The sequence below is a fragment of the Podarcis melisellensis genome (assembly GCF_964234715.1).
Source record: "Podarcis melisellensis genome assembly, chromosome: 6".
Classification (NCBI taxonomy): domain Eukaryota; kingdom Metazoa; phylum Chordata; class Lepidosauria; order Squamata; family Lacertidae; genus Podarcis; species Podarcis melisellensis.
In genome coordinates, this window is record NC_138538.1 from 63,151,230 (window position 1) to 63,169,119 (window position 17,890).

General features: G+C 42.9%; 1 protein-coding gene across 2 annotated transcripts in view; it reads right to left on the minus strand.

Moving 5' to 3' along the window:
- The window catches only part of NEGR1 (neuronal growth regulator 1), a 442,886-nt gene that overhangs the window by 149,204 nt on the left and 275,792 nt on the right, over positions 1-17,890 (minus strand). For both annotated transcript variants that reach the window (XM_081914675.1, XM_081914674.1), the window contains exon 3: positions 4,902-5,027. In XM_081914675.1, coding sequence (XP_081770801.1) covers positions 4,902-5,027 — 126 coding nt within the window. The remainder of the gene's footprint in view (positions 1-4,901; positions 5,028-17,890) is intronic.

Below are 17,890 nucleotides of genomic sequence, written 5' to 3' on the forward strand. Positions count from 1 at the left end.
CAGTCTCATGAATAGCAGGGCGGTTACATGCATGGGGAAACCAAACATGTAAGGTGCATCAGGTAATATGTAAACATGCCCATCCCCCTCTCTGCAATGTGAAATTGTAACTTGAAATGCAGCGAAGAGCAATAACCTTGCTGCATGTTATGATGCTAATATGAACATAGTCTGTGTCTAATCTGCTCCCTTGTAGGCATGCTTAACATTGTGGGACTTACTTCTGCATGAACATGGATAGGATTGTACTGAAGCGGTGTTATGAATGTGGAACACTACAAACAGAGAGGCTGTATTGACTCTCATATTAGGTAGAAAAATGGCACTAATTCATACTGACTCAGGTCAATGGTACATTATCCCAGGTATGCCAACTTAACCTGACCATACCAGCTCTCCATATCTCCAGGCACAGGTATTTTGCCAGTCCTCTAGCTTCAAGTTCTTCAAATGGACTTGTGAGACCTTATGAATGCAAGGCATGAACCCTATTTCAGAGCAACAGTCTTTGTAATTATATGGATGCTGCTGTGAATTACAGGTGAAAACTGGGGAGAAACATGAAGTGCCAATGAACCTTAGTTCATCAAGTGAACTAAAAGCAAAAGCAAAGCAAAAATCTAACGTGTGCCGCATAACCAAAAACCCTGTGTTCTTTCCCCTATAAGCCCAGCTTCTTTTATTACCTATCTGATAATTTAGTTAGACTAGAAGGTTCTATTCCCCCCCCCACAGCTTCTGTGTGTGTTTTTCTAGACTCTATTTTAGGATGCCTACAAGCTGTCTCCTTATAAATTATTTTACCCTAGCATAATTTTCTCTGTGGTAGAGGTGACCCAGGATTTCAGCCATATCAGATTGCCAAGCAGTCACCCCAAAAAACTCTCTAGTAACTCTGATACAGTAATGTAGGTACTTAGAATCCAGTGCCTCAAATAAGGAGTGAAATATACTGCAGATGCATCTTTTCTTAAACAATAGTCTCCTTGCCATAGTCTCAGAGAATAGTTTACAGGTGTACTTCTTCCATTTATTTTGTCAAGCTTGAAATCATCCTCAAGATTCCACCTCGCTGACACAACATGAGCATCTTATGCCTCTCTGGAGTGAGATCCACCAGCATTTCTGTGCTAGAATGTACATGGTTAAACGTAACTGGAGCATTCTCTGAGGCCTTATTTTAAATGAATGATTCTGCTTCTAGTTAATACTTATGTCCAAATGGAACACTATTCAGTTAAGTGTAATCAATTCATTCATTTTGTTCATTCATTAAAATGTAATTCAAGTGTTCTATGGATCTGCATGGCTGCAGTTGTGCAAATGAAACTAAATATTATCTCTACCAAAGAACTGAGACACCATGACCCCTATCTGAGTTACTTGTCTAGGGACGACCATAGCAGAATCATAGAACTGTATAGAGTTGGAAGAGACCCAAATGCAGGAATCTCAACTAAAACATCCATGACAGAGGCAAGTGTGTTCTGGTTGGGTTGGTTTAGAGTGGATAGTGGGGAGAGAACATTCAGTCATTTCTCTACCCATCAGATTTCTTTTCCCTTCCAATTGTTCCTATTTTAATTTTTGCACTAACAGAGTCTTGAATTTTTTTTCTTAGGAGACTGGGAAAACATCTCTATAATGCCTTAACGAATAGGTATCCTGCCCTAGGACAGGGGACCAAACTCAGTAGCCTGCTGTGCCCTTTTTCTAGGCTTTAACTGTTTCCACAAGTTTTCATGGGATTATACTTATTCAGGCTGCAGATTGAGGGTAGCATATTGGAACACTCACCCAAAACTTCCCTGTTATCCTAGCTCTCAACATGCAGGGGCAATCTTTACTGAAAAGGATCCAGATCTGCATTCTAAAGCTGTACATTCCAGGAACTCCTAAATATTTGAATCAGACTTTATTGGTTCAGCACCATCTGGCATTAACAAGTGTTTAACTTGCATTCATCTCCGCTTATTATTCCCAGTGGCTGATTACTAGAGAACATTTTTCTTCTTTAGAACATTCATGCATCAACCAATCATTCAGAATGCAAAAGGAGTGGCCACAACAGGGAAGGATCCAGAGTTCCTCCTTGTGGATCTTTTCTGACCAATCCTAATTGATTTTGTTATCCAAAGGTAATTTTTTTAGTTTCAATTTACCTAAGTAGTCCCAATTCTCATGCAATGTAGATAAACAGAAGTTTTTATGAAGACATCATTCATCAAAGGATGCTATCTCATGGGAGTAAGCTATTCATATCTAATCTCTTGATCCAATGAGTTGGCCACATTCATCAGCAGGATCACCTGTTTACTCAGAAGGAAGTCCCAGTGTATTAAATGAGGTTTACTTTTTAGTATGTATGTTTAGGATTGAAGAAAAGACTTAAGTTACTGCCTTGATATATCTTCTGAAAGAGCAGTTTATAAATATTTCAATATATAAATAAATCCTGTGCTGATTTAATCAGAAATTCAGCTGTGGGGGACATTCCAAATTTCTCTTTGCACTGAAATTGCAAGGTGGCAGCAAGGTTCTGCTAATGTCATTTTCACAATGCAACTCAAGGCCCCGTGTCGCCTTTTAGGAGAGTTCACGTCCTAGGCTCCCACTTTGAAGACTCCCCAAGGTTCCCAACACAATTTTGTTTGACATTTAGTTAAAGACCACCTTTATGAAGTAACTGATTTTTCTACTCCCTTGGTGGTCACTTAAAAAGGTTTAATTGTTGCTCTTTTAAAGGTCACTATTAGTAATTCTTTCAAGCCCTCCACTATAAAGCAAAGTGCTGCTTAGCCTTTCTTTTAGGCATGCTAGGATGTGGCTCCAGCACCTACATCCATACGAGGTTGATTTACTATCTAAATATTGTCTAACTACCAGAATAAGCTCTTAAACCCAACATAAACTCTCCTCCTTGAAGTTACAGTTGGTGGCCATTTTGTCTATGCTATTCATCTGACACAGAGATGGCCAATGTGATGCTCTCCAATGCCATTCATGGCTGATGGGAATTGTAGTCCATCAGCACTGACTACCCCTGATCTAGCGTCACCAACATGCATGGCACTCTATATAGCAAGAACAAAAAGAGGAGAGGGGAAGGCAGGCCTAAGAAGTCACCACCCTGAGATGATTAGTTGTTAAGGGGGAGGAAGGGAAAAGAGGAAAACAGAGTAAAAGAATGTAGAGGAAAAAGGAATGTAGAAGAAAGGGAAGCAAATGAGGAAAATGAAACTGAACAGAACCTGTGGCTCTCTAGACTACAACTCCCATCAGCCCCAGCCAGCATCACCTAAAAACAGGGATATGAAAAGCTGTGGTCCATCAACATCTCCAATTTACTTCTCTAGTCCACTTTTCCTCCAAGAAGCTCAATAAAGCCCCTTTTTTAATTTGCCACAAACCTTCCCTGTGAGGTAAGTTGGGTTGAAATAGAGAACAACTGGCCCAAGGTCACACAGTAGGTTTCAGGGCTGAGTAAAGCCTATAGCCCTCTCTCTGCCTGAGCCTATCCCCTGCCCAACTCCCACTGTGGGAATGGAGGAGAAACAATCTCTACTCACCCACTCCCTTGGGGGCCCTTCTCCTTCTAGGGTCACCTAATTCCCATGATGGGATGGCAAAGATAGCATTGTGATGAGCAGCCTCCACCTGCCCCTGCTCACTCTAGGCCTCTCTTTCTCTATTAGCCTTGGTGCCTTCTGCACTTATGTGCATCTCCAAGATCACATATCCATCCTATCCTCCTTGAATTCCATATAACATGCAAGTTTCATGGGAAAGGGTTGCAGCTCCGTGGTAGAGGATCTGGTTTCCATGCGGAAGATACAAGGCTTGATCTCTGGCATGGCTAGGTAGGGATGGGGGAGCATCTTGCCTGAAATTTTGGAGAGCTACTGCCAGACAGTGTAGACAGGAGTTTCCCAAACTTGGGTCTCCAACTGTTTTCAGACTACAGTCCCCATCATTCCTGACCACTGGTCCTGCTAGCTAGGATTGATGGATCTTCAGCTGTTTTTGGACTACAACTCCCAAATTTGGGAAACCCTAGTGTAGACAATACTAAGCTAGATGGACCAGTGGTCTGAATTAGCATAGGGCAGCTTCCCATGTTCCTATGAGACAAGGGAGTATACCTCCATTGTTCTGGCAATGGAGCTGCAATTCCACACCATGCTGCTTCTGGCAGGAAGGCAACATTGTGGTTCCATCGTCTGAGCAGGAATTCCCACTTGCAGCTTCCCTGCCACCTCCTCTGAGGCTGTTAACCTAGCTGTCTGTATTGCACCACTTCCATTGCCTGGAATCTGCATTCTCCCTTGCACAGGAAAGCAAGAGAAGAAAACATCATGGTGGAGTCTATTAAATAGTTAAATAGCCATGTGTGTTGGGTGCCTGGGTAGGGTGGAACATGAACAGATAAAAGCTAGAAACTAACTTCAGATCTCTTGCCTGAGGCACTCAAACATGGGGAGAAAGCCTTGAAAATGTGCAATTTCCCCCCTTTCTCATTAACCAGGTTCACCTTTTCCACAAGGTACTGATTTTGGCAGGAACTCAAAGCCAGAAACTGTCTGTTAACAATGAAACAAAACAAAACACACAGAAACACACATATATAACATTTTAAAGCTACTAGCTACTCTCTGACTGCTGTCATTTATATCATGGACTTTAGCCACCAGTATGATCCAATTAGTGATTTTAATCAAATTCTGTAACATATTTCAAGTTTTCTAGCAAATTTCCAGGTTGCTGAACAACCTGGCACTTGGAATTCATATTAGACTTGTATGTAACTTAAAACAGCTGCAACAACCCAAACCGCACACAAACACACCAAAACCCCATGCACATTGTGACAGAGAATCAAATCAAGTGGATTTTGAGCATACCTAATGGAGAGATATGTCTCCAAGAAATGGAAGGGTCTGGTTTCCCTGTAGCCAAGCAGGCCAGCGTGACGTTACTTCCTTCATTCACCACAATGTCATTTGAGATATGACTTATCTTTGGAGAAACTGAAACGACACAATAAAACCCAGTTAAAGATTTCCTTAATCTGGGAAACCACTAGAGATGTCATTAAAGATGCAATACTGATATCGTTAGAATCCAGCTTCATCCCAGACAAGAGTCACCCTTGCTCCACAATGCGCTATGCAAGGTTAAGTTTATATGCCCATTTTCTATAGGGAAATATCTCTACAAAGTAGCACCTCTGCATACACACACAGAAATACATTTCCTTGATAGTTTTTAGCTGATACAACATTCAGGCTGCAATTCTAAATGCACTTACCTGGAAGTAAGTCCCACCAAACTTAACAAGGAATGCCTATATACATGGCACTGAATTTTGGAATATCACTATGAAAAACCTAGTAGGTTAATATTCCATTTATAGTTCATCTTTCTTCGCCCATTATATCATTGCAACAACCCTGAGAGATAAGAACATAGGAGAAAGGCTCAGAACAATGGCCTATCCTGTCCAGCATTCTATTCTTACAGTAGCCAATCAGATTCCTGTAGGAAGCCAAGAAGCTGAACCTGACTGCTATAGCACCCTCTGTTATGTTTGACATTGACTAGTATTCAGAGGCACATTTCTCCTTACACTGAAGGTAATATATAGTCTTCATGACAAGAAGCCATTGGGTAGCTTAAGCCAGCACTGGATTTAGGGTGGTGCTGGTGGTTTCCCCGGAACAGGGCGCAAAACCGAGGGAGTGCAAAATGATGATGATGATATCTAAATTTATACGTTCTTAATGGTGATTATTTGGCTTGTTATGCTATGTATCTTTTCACCATCAAACTCCCGAAGTAGGTTTACAATAGTAAAAACAGTAATGAAAACAAAAGTCCTAAATCTATTCATTTAAAATAAAACAAGCCAACACAATAAATCACACCAAGAACAACATAGGAAACAGCATCATCCTCACAGACCTGCTAATCCGGGAAAGCTTTGGCTTGTTACAGGAAGACTGTAAAGGAGCTCATCCCTTTGATTTCTTGAGAATGAGCATGGGCACTTCATAAAGCAGGTGCCACTGTCAAGAAGGCCTTGTTCCTTGCAAATAAAAATTGTGGCAGTCATGTTCTTTGCAGATATTAAGCTGTTTCAAGTGATTTGTAGGCTGTGCTGTGCAGCTGTATTTATTTGCAATAAACCCTCCTGCACCAATTATTCTAGGTTTAGTGCACTGCTTGCGAAGATATATTACTATGGGGACCAATTTATGAAACATTTTGTTTTTTGGGAACCCAAATGTCAGTTCCAGCTGATGAACCAGGACTGGAAATCCTGAATCTGAACAGCTTTGTCCTCTCTCTCCTGTCTTCAGCACTCTGCTTCCCTCAGCCTCTTGTTTAGTCTCTTTGGAGAACCCAGTTCTGCAGCAAAACCTTTCCTGAGCCACTTAGCCTCTCCTTAATTGCTCTTCTACTGCCGCCTGAGTTATTCCCACTGTACCTGCATTACTCACTTATTAATCCCTCATGAATATCCCCAGCCCTTTGGTTTTTGCATCAGATTGCAAACCCTCTAGATAGGAATGTATGTGTGATATCTTGCACAATGTTGGAGGGAATGATGAGAAACTCACTTGCCCCTCACAATTACACTCATGTCAGAATGACTCATAATATAAGTCAAGTGATTTTGTTGTTTTCCAGTAAGCAAAAACCTAAAACAAGAACTGGCAAAGTACCTGGAAATGATCATTATATGTCAGTAGCACCTGCTCCAGATACTACCTCTTGCTGCTTATGGATGACTCTTTCTTGCATGACTCAGAAATACTCTGGTTCTGCACACTCACATGGAGTTTGTATGGAAGCTAGGTATCACGAAACAGCCACATTGCGGTGACAGGTTTCTGTCCCTTATCAGGCAATTCAATATCAGGAAGGATTGTGTACCTCTTAAACCACATTCACACCATATATTTAAAGCACTATGGTGCTACGTTAAACAGTCATGGCTTTCCCCCAAACAACCACCTTGGGAGCAGAGCCGGGGCGGGAGAGTGCTAGAGCCCTGTCTGGTCGAGTTGCATGGAATCAATTTCAATCCGTTACCCCCCGAAGATGTGGACAGGCTGCTTGGCTAATAAAAGCAAGCCGGGAAGGGCTGGGCAATGGGCTCTGTGGGGTGGTGAATGCTTCCCTCTGTGAGGGAGCGTTCCCAGACCCGCTGAAAGAGGCGGTCATTAAACCACTTCTTAAAAAACATATTTAGACCCGGCCACTATGGCCAACTATCGCCCAGTCTCAAATCTTCCATTCTTGGGCAAGATGATTGAGCGGGTGGTTGCTGAACAACTCCAGGCACGCCTGGAGGATGCAGACCATTTGGATCCCTTCCAGTCGGGATTCAGGCCTCATAATGGGACTGAAACTGCCTTGGTTGCACTGGTTGATGATCTTTGGCAGGCTAGGGACAAAGGTGAGAGCTGTTTCCTAGTTCTGCTGGATCTCTCAGCAGCTTTTGATACAATCGACCATAACATCCTTCTGGACAGTCTAGAGGAGCTGGGAGCACTATTATACAGTGGTTCCACTCCTTCCTCCTGGGCCGTGTCCAGAAAGTGGTGTTGGGGGATGAGTGTTCAGAGCCCTGGGCCCTCACTTGTGGGGTGCCTCAGGGTTCCGTCCTCTCCCCCATGCTTTTCATCTACATGAAGCTGCTGGGAGAAATCATCAGAGGGTTTGGACTGGGTGTCCATCAATATGTGGATGATACCCAGCTCTACCTCTCTTTTAAATCAGAACCAGTGAAGGCAGTGAAGGTGAGTGCCTGGAGGTGGTTAGAGGATGGATGGCGGCTAATGGATTGAGGTTCAGTCCTGACAAGACAGAAGTACTGTTCTTGGAGGACGGGGGCGGGCTGATGTGGAGGAATCCCTGGTCCTTCAGGGGTAACTGTACCCCTGTGCACAGCCTGGGAGTCATTTTGGACTCACAGCTGTCCATGGAGGCGCAGGTCAATTCTGTATCCAGGGCAGCTGTCTACCAGCTCCACCTGGTACGCAGGCTGAGACCCTACCTGCCCGTGGACTGTCTCACCAGAGTGGTGCATGCTCTAGTTATCTCTCGCTTGGACTACTGCAATGTGCTCTACGTGGGGCTACCTTTGAAGGTGACCCGGAAACTACCACTAATCCAGAATGTGGCAGCTAGACTGGTGACTGGGGGCGGCCGCCGAGACCATATAACACTTGTCCTGGAAGACGTACATTGGTGCCTAGTACATTTCCGAGCATAATTCAAAGTGTTGGTGTTGACCTTTAAAGCCCTAAACGGCCTCAGCCCAGTATACCTGAAGGAGCGTCTCCACCCCCATCGTTCAGCCCAGACACTGAAACCCAGCACCGAGGGCCTTCTGGCAGTTCCCTCACTGTGAGAAGTAAAGCTACAGGGAACCCGGCAGAGGGCCTTCTCGGTAGTGGCGCCCGCCCTGTGGAATGCCCTCCCACTAGATGTCAAAGAGATAAACAACTACCTGACATTTAGAAGACATCTGAAGGCAGCCCTGTTTTAATGTGTGACATTTTAATGTATTTTTAATCTTTGTTGGAAACCACCCAGAGTGGCTAGGGAAACCCAGTCAGTGGGCGGGGCATGCATGCATGCATGCATGCATGCATAAATAAATAAATAAATAAATTTCTCAAAGCTGCAGTTTGTTCCCTGTGAAGAGGGATTGATTGTTAAACCACTCTGGGAACTGTAGCTTGGGGAGCGGAATTGGGTTTCCCTAACAACTCTCTGCACCCTTAATGAATTACAGCTCCCATAATTCTTTGGGGAAAGACGTATCTGTTTAAAGTGGTATCATACTACTTTAAATTAATGGTGTGAATGTAGCCTCAGAGCGTTGCTTTGGGTTATAAGAGGTACTGAGAGAGAAAAATGGGGGGAAGCTGGATGAAAATATCTGCTTTGTTTTCGTGTCTCTTTCTGGAGTACAATAATTATCTGTTTGAACATTAGAAATATTCCTTTCTTGTCACTTGAACTATCAGTTTTATTATTTGCATACCCTCCAGCATTCCTCAGATGGAACATTTTCACTCCCCACCCCCAACTGACCCTCCTTGACACCCCATTTTTGCCCGTCTTCTTCCACAGAGCATGTCCTTCAGAAGAAAGGCGAGGACCACCACACCAATAGGACACAGCACACATGCCCTCCACTGTCTGGAGGAAACCCCTTAATCCCAGTCTTATTTCATTATCTGGGACACACACACACAGAGCAATAAATATATTTTAGAGAGGGGAAAGATTAGACACAGACACACAAAGCATTTTAAAAAAAAATCAAGACTCCTTGTGCTCCACTTTGCTCCCCCTTTCTTCCTGCCCAGGGCAACTCTGCCCTCTGCCTGCCTTGGTGGATGAAGCTTCTTGTCCTCCTCACCGGCTCTCCAGCAGTCACTACAAGCTGCCCAAGGGAGGATTCTGGCAGCAGTGGCCCTGGAGAGGCCCTGGAATGCTCCCTTGCTTCTGCTGCTGCTGCTGCTGCTGCTGCTGCTCAGAACAAGTGCCGGCTCATCCTCCTCCCTGAGCTTGGCAGCAGTGGCACAGGCATGAAAAATAAAAACATTCCAGGATCAAATCAGAAGCCAAGATGGCTTTCATATTTTCATGACTGTCCCCGGAAAACCAGGACACTAGGAGAGTATGTACTTATATGTCAGCATCACCTAAGCGATGAATTTCTACAAACAAGACACCTGACTACAGGATATGCTTGAGTCCCCACTCATGTAACTGCTATGAAACTTCAATAATATTTCCACCAGGTGTTGTTTGTGGCATGTTAGCAAGCAATATTAGCTTACCCAAATTCCTTTCCCTTATGTGCCTTAAAGACCTTTCTTTCCTATATTGGGGGATAGGAATGAAGCAGAGGTACTGTGGATGAACAACTGTCTTAACATTGCACTGAGAGGATACAGCGTAAATCAAAATGATTTCAGTTCATATTCTCATTTCCCCTCTTATTTTTTCTACAAGATTGTAGGCAACAATCCAATCCTGAGGCAAAGATATTGAGCAGACTGTTTAGGCAACAAAAACTTTCAAGGTTCATTTAAACTAAGTGAAACAAAGCATTAGGCACCAGAACAGAGACTTCTGGGATCACACTATCAACCAGACCTACATCTCCACCTTGTATATTTTAATCTGAGTCAGAAAATGATGTGGGGCCTTGTAATGCCTTGTTTATGATGATCAAAGAACACCAGAAGCTTTAGCAAGCCTCACTGGCATTTCTTCTTGGTGTTTAATCATAGCAGTTGTGGTTGGTATTTTAGCAATTGTAACAGGAGCCTCTAATCCTTATTACATAACTCGCAGCTTTGAAGTTTAGCAGTCTGTCCTCGCATCAATCAGGAACTGCCCGTTTGTCCTTTTTCACCTATCATTTATGAATTCCAGAGTTGGAAATGCCTCCCCCAAAATCTCAAGGGGATGACAAGATTAAAACTCAAATTGTTAGTAATCATGTTTTGGCGTGGTTCTGATGCTTTGCATGTACATTCAGGGGATAACAAAACAAGGCAAAAGCCCTGTAATGATATGTATCGGGTCGCACTGGTCAAACAGCTCTATAAAAATTACATAGTGGCAGAATCGATAAAAATAATTCCGACTAGCTCTCTTCACAAGAGCTGCTGCAAGACTGCACGGACGAACACCAATCAATTCGAGGCAGACTTCCAGGATGGAGGGAGCGCATGGAATGTTTATTGAACCTGGCCTAGGGACATCACATGCCTACTATTGCATCCTTGAAAAGCAACTCTTCAGCTTTTTCTTTTCTAGGTATATAAAAAGCAACTCTGCTTCTCACTAGCTAGGAGGGGATTTGCTCCAGATTGTTTCCAAGATATGGGAGGCAGTTTAAAAACAAAACACGAAAAAGAAACACTTCCTGTTTATTTCTACAATACAAATTATTTTCATGTGGGCACAATTTCAGCTATTGATTTTTCCCGAGGAGACTTAACATTTCCAGCGCAGCATAACAGCGGATGACACAGTAAACACTCAAGAGGAATCATGCTGTGGGCAACATCACTTTGGAATCCCTAGCAGCCCAGAGTTTAGATGGTTTCCAGGTTCAGGCAGGCAATCAGTGCTTTCAGCATGCAGAAATGTGGGCTATGTCTTATTTTCTTTACTGCCCGTTCTCTACACTTTCCACACAATGCAAGATCTATGTTTCTTCTTCCTCTTTCTTCTTTTTAAAATTTGTAAGCTGCCCTTCACCTGAAGATTGCAGGGCAGTTCACAACATAAAAATACAAAATGAGAACATAAAATACATAACAAAAACAAACCAATAACCACCCTCTCACAAATACATTCAAAAGGCCATAGAATGTTAAGCAGCCCAAGGCCTGGTTACAGAGAAGCGTTTTCACCTTGCACCAAAAGATACGTAATGAAGGTTACAAGTCAGCCTCCCTGGGGAGCGCATTCCACAAGCAGGGAGCTATCACAGCAAATACCCATTCTCGTGTTGCCACACTCTGGACCTCTCATGTTAGAGGCACATGGAGAAGGGCCTCACATGACAGACCCTCCAAGTTTCCCTATTTTCCAGATACAGTCCCAGTTTTACAAAAGCCATCCCAGTTTCTGATTTGATCCCAGAATGTCCCACTTTCCCTTATGTTGTCTCTATTTTCATCAAAGAAATGTTTGAAGGTATGAAGGTATGAGCCATCTGAAGGCAGCCCTTTATAGCAAAGGTTTCTTAATGTTTAATGTTTTATTATGTTTATATCTATATTGGAAGCCACCCAGAGCGGCTGGGGCAACCTAGTCAGACAGATAGTAAAATTATTATTATAGAATAGGACATCCCTATTTTCATTGGAGAAATGTTGGAGGGTATGACATGTGGTTGTAGGGTCCAAATTAGTTCAGCTGGGGAGAGGCAGTCCTTGAAGTATGGCTGTCCTGAGCCATTTAAGGCTTTATGGATCAAAACCAGCACTTTGAATTGGACCAAGAAACTAATTGGCAACCCGTGCCCCAGTGAGCAACCTGACTGCAAAATCCTCTTGCCCCAGTGAGCAACCTGACTGCCAAATTCTGCCCCAGCTGAAGTTTCTGAACTGTCTTCAGAGGCAGACCCACATATAACATGCGGGGGGCAGGGAGGGAACTGCAAAGGATCCCCAAGAAGCAGGCATTCCAAAGGCCATAAAGAGCAGACGCAATTTTGGAAGCACTGACTCCATTGGTATAAAGGAAGTTCTGTGCTGTGGCTTTGATTGAGACACAATATCTGTTTATTGTACAGCTGTGATTCTAATCAAACAGTGTTGGCAGCGACTCCCTTGGAAGGCCACAGAGCAGCTCATCCACAAATGGGTGAAAAGCAAGCTGTATCCATTTGCAGACAGCCAGTGGGTTCTGCTCCAGGCGACTGGAAGAGTGTCTCTGTTTGGAGTGAGGGAAATTTTGAATTTATTATACTTTTGAGTATAGTTTGTGACACACAGTTTGTGAGCAAGCATCAGCATGGATAGATTTTTTAAAAAAATGAAAATAATTGGGTTTAGAGCACCAGAGGTTATACAACTGCACAGCAGATTGACAGCCAATAGGTACAGTGTTTAGACTGTGCATCTGCTGAATTTCTGCCTGTTAGGCAGCAGCTATTTCATTTTATTTATTTTATAAGGCACAGGGAAAGGGAAAAAAAATAAGTTAGCAGTCCTGGTCAAATGAATCAACCTGAATCGTGTGATCATCATCTGAGGCCTTTTTTCATGTGCCTCCTCTGTCCAGAGGGTGGCAACATGAGAGTGGACCTTTTCTATGGTGGCTCACCACTTGTGGAATGCTCACCCCAGGGAAGCTTGCCTGATACCTTCATTGCATTGTAGCACCTTCTGCTTGTGGTTAACGCTTAGCTAGAATGAAATATTCAACGCAGCAATAGAGAAATTAAAATAATAATTTATTTGTCAGACAAATAAATGAGAGGCTCAGTGGTATATGGTTACCAAGCTCTGGCCTGGCCTCCTGCCATTCTGGCCAGCACTTATATTCCCTTAATCCAGCCCCCTTTGCTCCTCCTGTGGCTGCCTCTGTCCAATCAGCCTGGTTGAAATTCCTATTGGTTGTTTGCTAGAACCAATCACAATAGATACACCCATATCCTCCTGTCCTTATATGGAACACAAAGAGCTATATATTGTTACATCTATAAATGACAAATAAGTAATAATATATCTTACATGGAATCTTAATTACCAGCTCACCTCTTGCCCTCCTTGCCCTATTGCCTTCTAAAACAAATGGTTAATCTTAAATTTTTATCTTCAACAGATGTCAAGGATCTTGAGTTCACATCAACATTGAAAGATCTCCTTCATTGAAGGTTTCTAAACAAATGCCTGACAACTATATATCAGGAGTGCTCGATGGCGTCTCCTGTCTGGCAGGAGGCTGGGCTCATTTGCCCCTCTGGTCTCCTATTGCAATATGACTCTAAGAATCTAGCATTTCTTAAATCCTTTGCATAATTACATTTAAGCCAATATATTTAAGCTAATATATTTCATACATTATCATAGGTAGCCTTTTAAAAGAATAAAGCTTCTCAAAGTAAAAAGGAAGGAACTCAGTAAAAAACAGCTTTAAAAGAAGCCTCTTCAGTTTACACCCCTCCTTTCACCCCTCCTTTCACCCCTCCTTTCCCAGCCAGCTAGATGCTTCTCCCATTAGCTCTTCCCAGCATTTATTACCCTTTAACTCTCTTAGTTTAAGAAAGAAACAGCTTTAAAAGATTTCCCAAAAATGCTCTCATTCTTCCAGCCAAGCCAGTTGCCTTTTTCACTGCTCTAATGAGAGGCCCATGGTATCATTTTACTATTTGCCCATTCCTAATTGTGTTTTCTCAGCCTTTTTTATCTTCTGTAACATGCAGGATCAGTGTCCTTGCTCTCAGTCTGTAATTTCCTCTTTTACGACTTTGAGAATTGTTTTTCCTGCTATAAATCAAGGGGGCCCCTTGTCTAGGAGGAATTGCCAAGGTTCTTTCTGCCTGGCATGAAACATTTGAAAATCTTTTTTTTTTTTAAGCTCATTTTAAAATACAAGCCTTGATTGAAATATATAAGCTTTGATAAAAATGCAGGCTTATGATTAGATGCCTCAGCATATCTTTAGGCACCAGGCAAAAACTTTTTCTCCTCCTCCTAGGCCTTTGGCTAATTAAACAAACTATGGCCTATACCTCTAAGGGTCCATTTCCATATTAGCTTTACAGCATGTTTTCCAGGGGAGGCGATGATAGTAGAAGAAGAAGCTTGAGCAAAGACTGGAACCCGTGGTCCCCAAGATACCGTTGGATTACAACTCTTGTCAATCCCAGCCAGAAAGGCAAGTGGGCAGCGAAGATGTGAGTTGGAGTCTAGCAGCATGTGGATGGCCACAGTATCCCCATCCCTGAGCCAGAGTTAGTGCTTCACTCACATAGTCCAGAACGTCTGACATTGCTTTTGCAGTGTGGGAAGGAACTCGTCTGCAGAAGCTCCCAGACTGCTGAGGTCTGTAAACTCCTTGAGACGGAGAACTGCAAAGTGCCCTGCATACTCATGGCACTACAGTGGTACCTTGGGTTACATACACTTCAGGTTACAGACTCCGCTAACCCAGAAATAGTACCTCGGGTTAAGAACTTTGCTTCAGGATGAGAACAGAAATTGTGATTCAGCAGCGCAGCGGCAACAGGAAGCCCCATTAGCTAAAGTGGTGCTTCAGGTTAAGAACAGCTTCAGGTTAAGAACAGACCTCCAGAATGAATTAAGTTCTTAAACTGAGGTACCACTGTATATAAATTATAGTAAAGAATGATAAAAGTTTCTTAGTCAAGCAGCTGGGTTTATAACGATAAAGAGATAGCAGTCCAGAGACTTGAGCTGCCTGAAGAATACAGAAATTGGCCATCCCTGGCAGAACTCCAGAAATGCAGACAGAGAAAATGAAAACATGCGTTTGGCATGTGAGTACGGGATGAAGCAGATGATGCGAGGCAAATGTTTTGTAAGCGATGCAAATCAAAACTGCTGAAAATATAATTGGAATATCATACAGACGGTACAGCCATATCTTTGGATTCTGTGTTTGCTTTATGGCTAGTCTTATTACTATTAGACATAACTTTATTAGTTCCCTGTCTCTGAACAAATACACAGTCGGATATAAAACACAAACATTATTAAAAAGGTAATAGATACACACCCGTTGTAGGCCAACAAACACCTGCGACTGAAGTCAGGTGGACTGTACAAATCCCTGCATGAATTTTGCATGCCACTCAGACAGTGGGTTGTATCCAAGACTAGTTCTACTAAGGGGTTTATTTTACTTACTTTACCTCTCTACTTTTCAGGCATGGACTGAACTTTAAAGCTCTGGGTCCAAACACACCTTTTTTGTGTGTGCTCCAGAGGTTTCCCGCAAAAAAACACACCCATTATTTACCGCTGCAGCATAGCAAATGGCAATCTGCAGAAAACCTTAATGACTTTTGGTGCAATTCTGCTTTAAAGAGTGGGTTTCCACAGGGAAAGCTTTGGGGAGAAAAAAGAGCAGTCAGACATGGAGCTCTAAAGTACTGGAAAGCACAGGGCCAAAGGTAAGTGCAGATAAGTCCTCTAATTTCTATTAAAGTGGGCATGACTAACTTAGATTCATTAGTTTGAATTGCTGTGCTCGGACTAGAATACAACCCAGAACTTATAACAAAAACTTCTTTGTCTCTTTCTCTTGCTAATGAACCCTCCTTGCCACTAACAATTTCCCATAGGGAGGGAAAGACTCCATTACCTGCCAATGACATGCTCTAAACCTAACATTTATCAGAGGTTAATGTATTATATTCTGTGAAGGAACCAAACCCTCCAGTTTATAGCAAGAGTTAAGATGCTTAAAACTTCACTGATGGACCAAAAGCACATGGGTACAGATGGGAGATGCCAAAGCAACTGCCACCCCCATTTGTTAAAATATACAAGCAGAGCAGAGAAAGCTTGAAAGCCTGACACAATTATGGTAGGGATAGATAGATGGGTAAATGAGTCTGTTTCCAGTCTGTATCACATGCATGTGTTCTGTGCACCCAAAAGTCTGTTCGGTCCCATTTCCAAAGTAGTCTGTAAATAAACATTTCAATTTAAGTACATCTTTATACATGTCCTTTTACAGTGCAAAACTGTTATCCCTGTCTGCAAGGAACTAACTCTTCTTGACTTCAGTGGACCTTATTCCTAGGTATATAGGACTGAAGAAGAAGAAGAAGAGTTTGGATTTGATATCCCGCCTTTCACTCCCTTTAAGGAGTCTCAAAGTGGCTAACATTCTCCTTTCCCTTCCTCCCCCACAACAAACACTCTGTGAGGTGAGTGGGGCTGAGAGTCTTCAAAGAAGCTTGACTGGCCCAAGGTCACCCAGCAGCTGCATGTGGAGGAGCGGAGACGCGAACCCGGTTCCCCAGACTACGAGACTACCGCTCTTAACCACTGTACCACACTGGCTCTCCACTCTGAAGACACGCACACACCATTTTGAAAGTATTTTGATTCTATTGCTGTGAGCTTGTGATTGCAACTGAACAGTCAGAAGCATGGAAGGCAGGGAACAACTAAGACCCAATCCACGTATTAGTTCAAGAACAAATGTGCTGATTTAATCTTGGTTTCTATCTGACATGCATTACGTAATTTGCCTTAAGATTACTCTCATTTAAAATGGCAAGTTTGAAAACTTATAGCGCTATGGATTTTCATTAAACAAATGAAAAAAGCCCCCTCCAACATCCATGAATTCTTAGCACACCCAAAACATGCAAAAGAGAAACTTGTCTTATGTTTTGGATGCTGGGGGTGGGGTGGGGAACAGTTGCAAGAAACTAATGTGATCCCCTGTAGTTGGAAGCTAAAATAGCTGCAGTACATCTACTTTTCAATGGACACCCCCCCACTCTAACCTTCAAGAATTGCCCAGATTATATCATTCACTACACAGGGTTTCCATGCAAAATTCCATACTGATCAGACAAAGAGTCTTGATTTTACAATGATCAGAATTTACAGGCTTTGTAGAAGACAATATTAGGAAAAAATGGAGCAATTGTGGTCACTTTACAGACTAAGAATTCTGGAGCTGGTTGCCTTTGACCACACATTTACACATAATGTTCAGAATAAAATGCTGAGTCCATAATTCTTTCTTCCCCCATACTCCCAAGAACATTCCTGCTTACCTTTCTCCTTCCTACATTACAGCAACAAAATCCAATATATGTATAGCTTACTGAAACAGTAGAAGTAAGCACAAAGCCTTGTGTATGTGTATGTGTATGTGTATGTGGAGGTAAAGGACCTCTGTACAGTTAAGTCCAGTCAAAGGCAACTATGGGGTACAGCGCCCATCTCGCTTCAGGCCGAGGGAACCAGTGCTTGTCCACAGGCAGCTTTTTTAGGTCATGTGGACAGCATGAGTAAACCACTTCTGGCACAACGGGACACTGTGTTGAGTGCCAGAGCACCCGGAAACACTGTTCACCTTCCTGCCGCAGCGGTACCTATTTATCTACTTGCACTGGTATGCTTTGCACTGCTGAGTTGGCAGAAACTGGGACAGAGCAACAGGAACTTCCCCCGCCTACCTTCTGATCGGTAAGCCCAAGAGGCTCACTGGTTTAGACCACAGTGCTACCTGCTCCCTGATGTATATGTATATGTATATGTACATGTGTATATGTGTGTGTTTGTGCTGAGGGCAAATTTAGATGGCTTTAAAAGGGATGGGAGGTGAATAGGAAGGTCTCCTAAAAAAT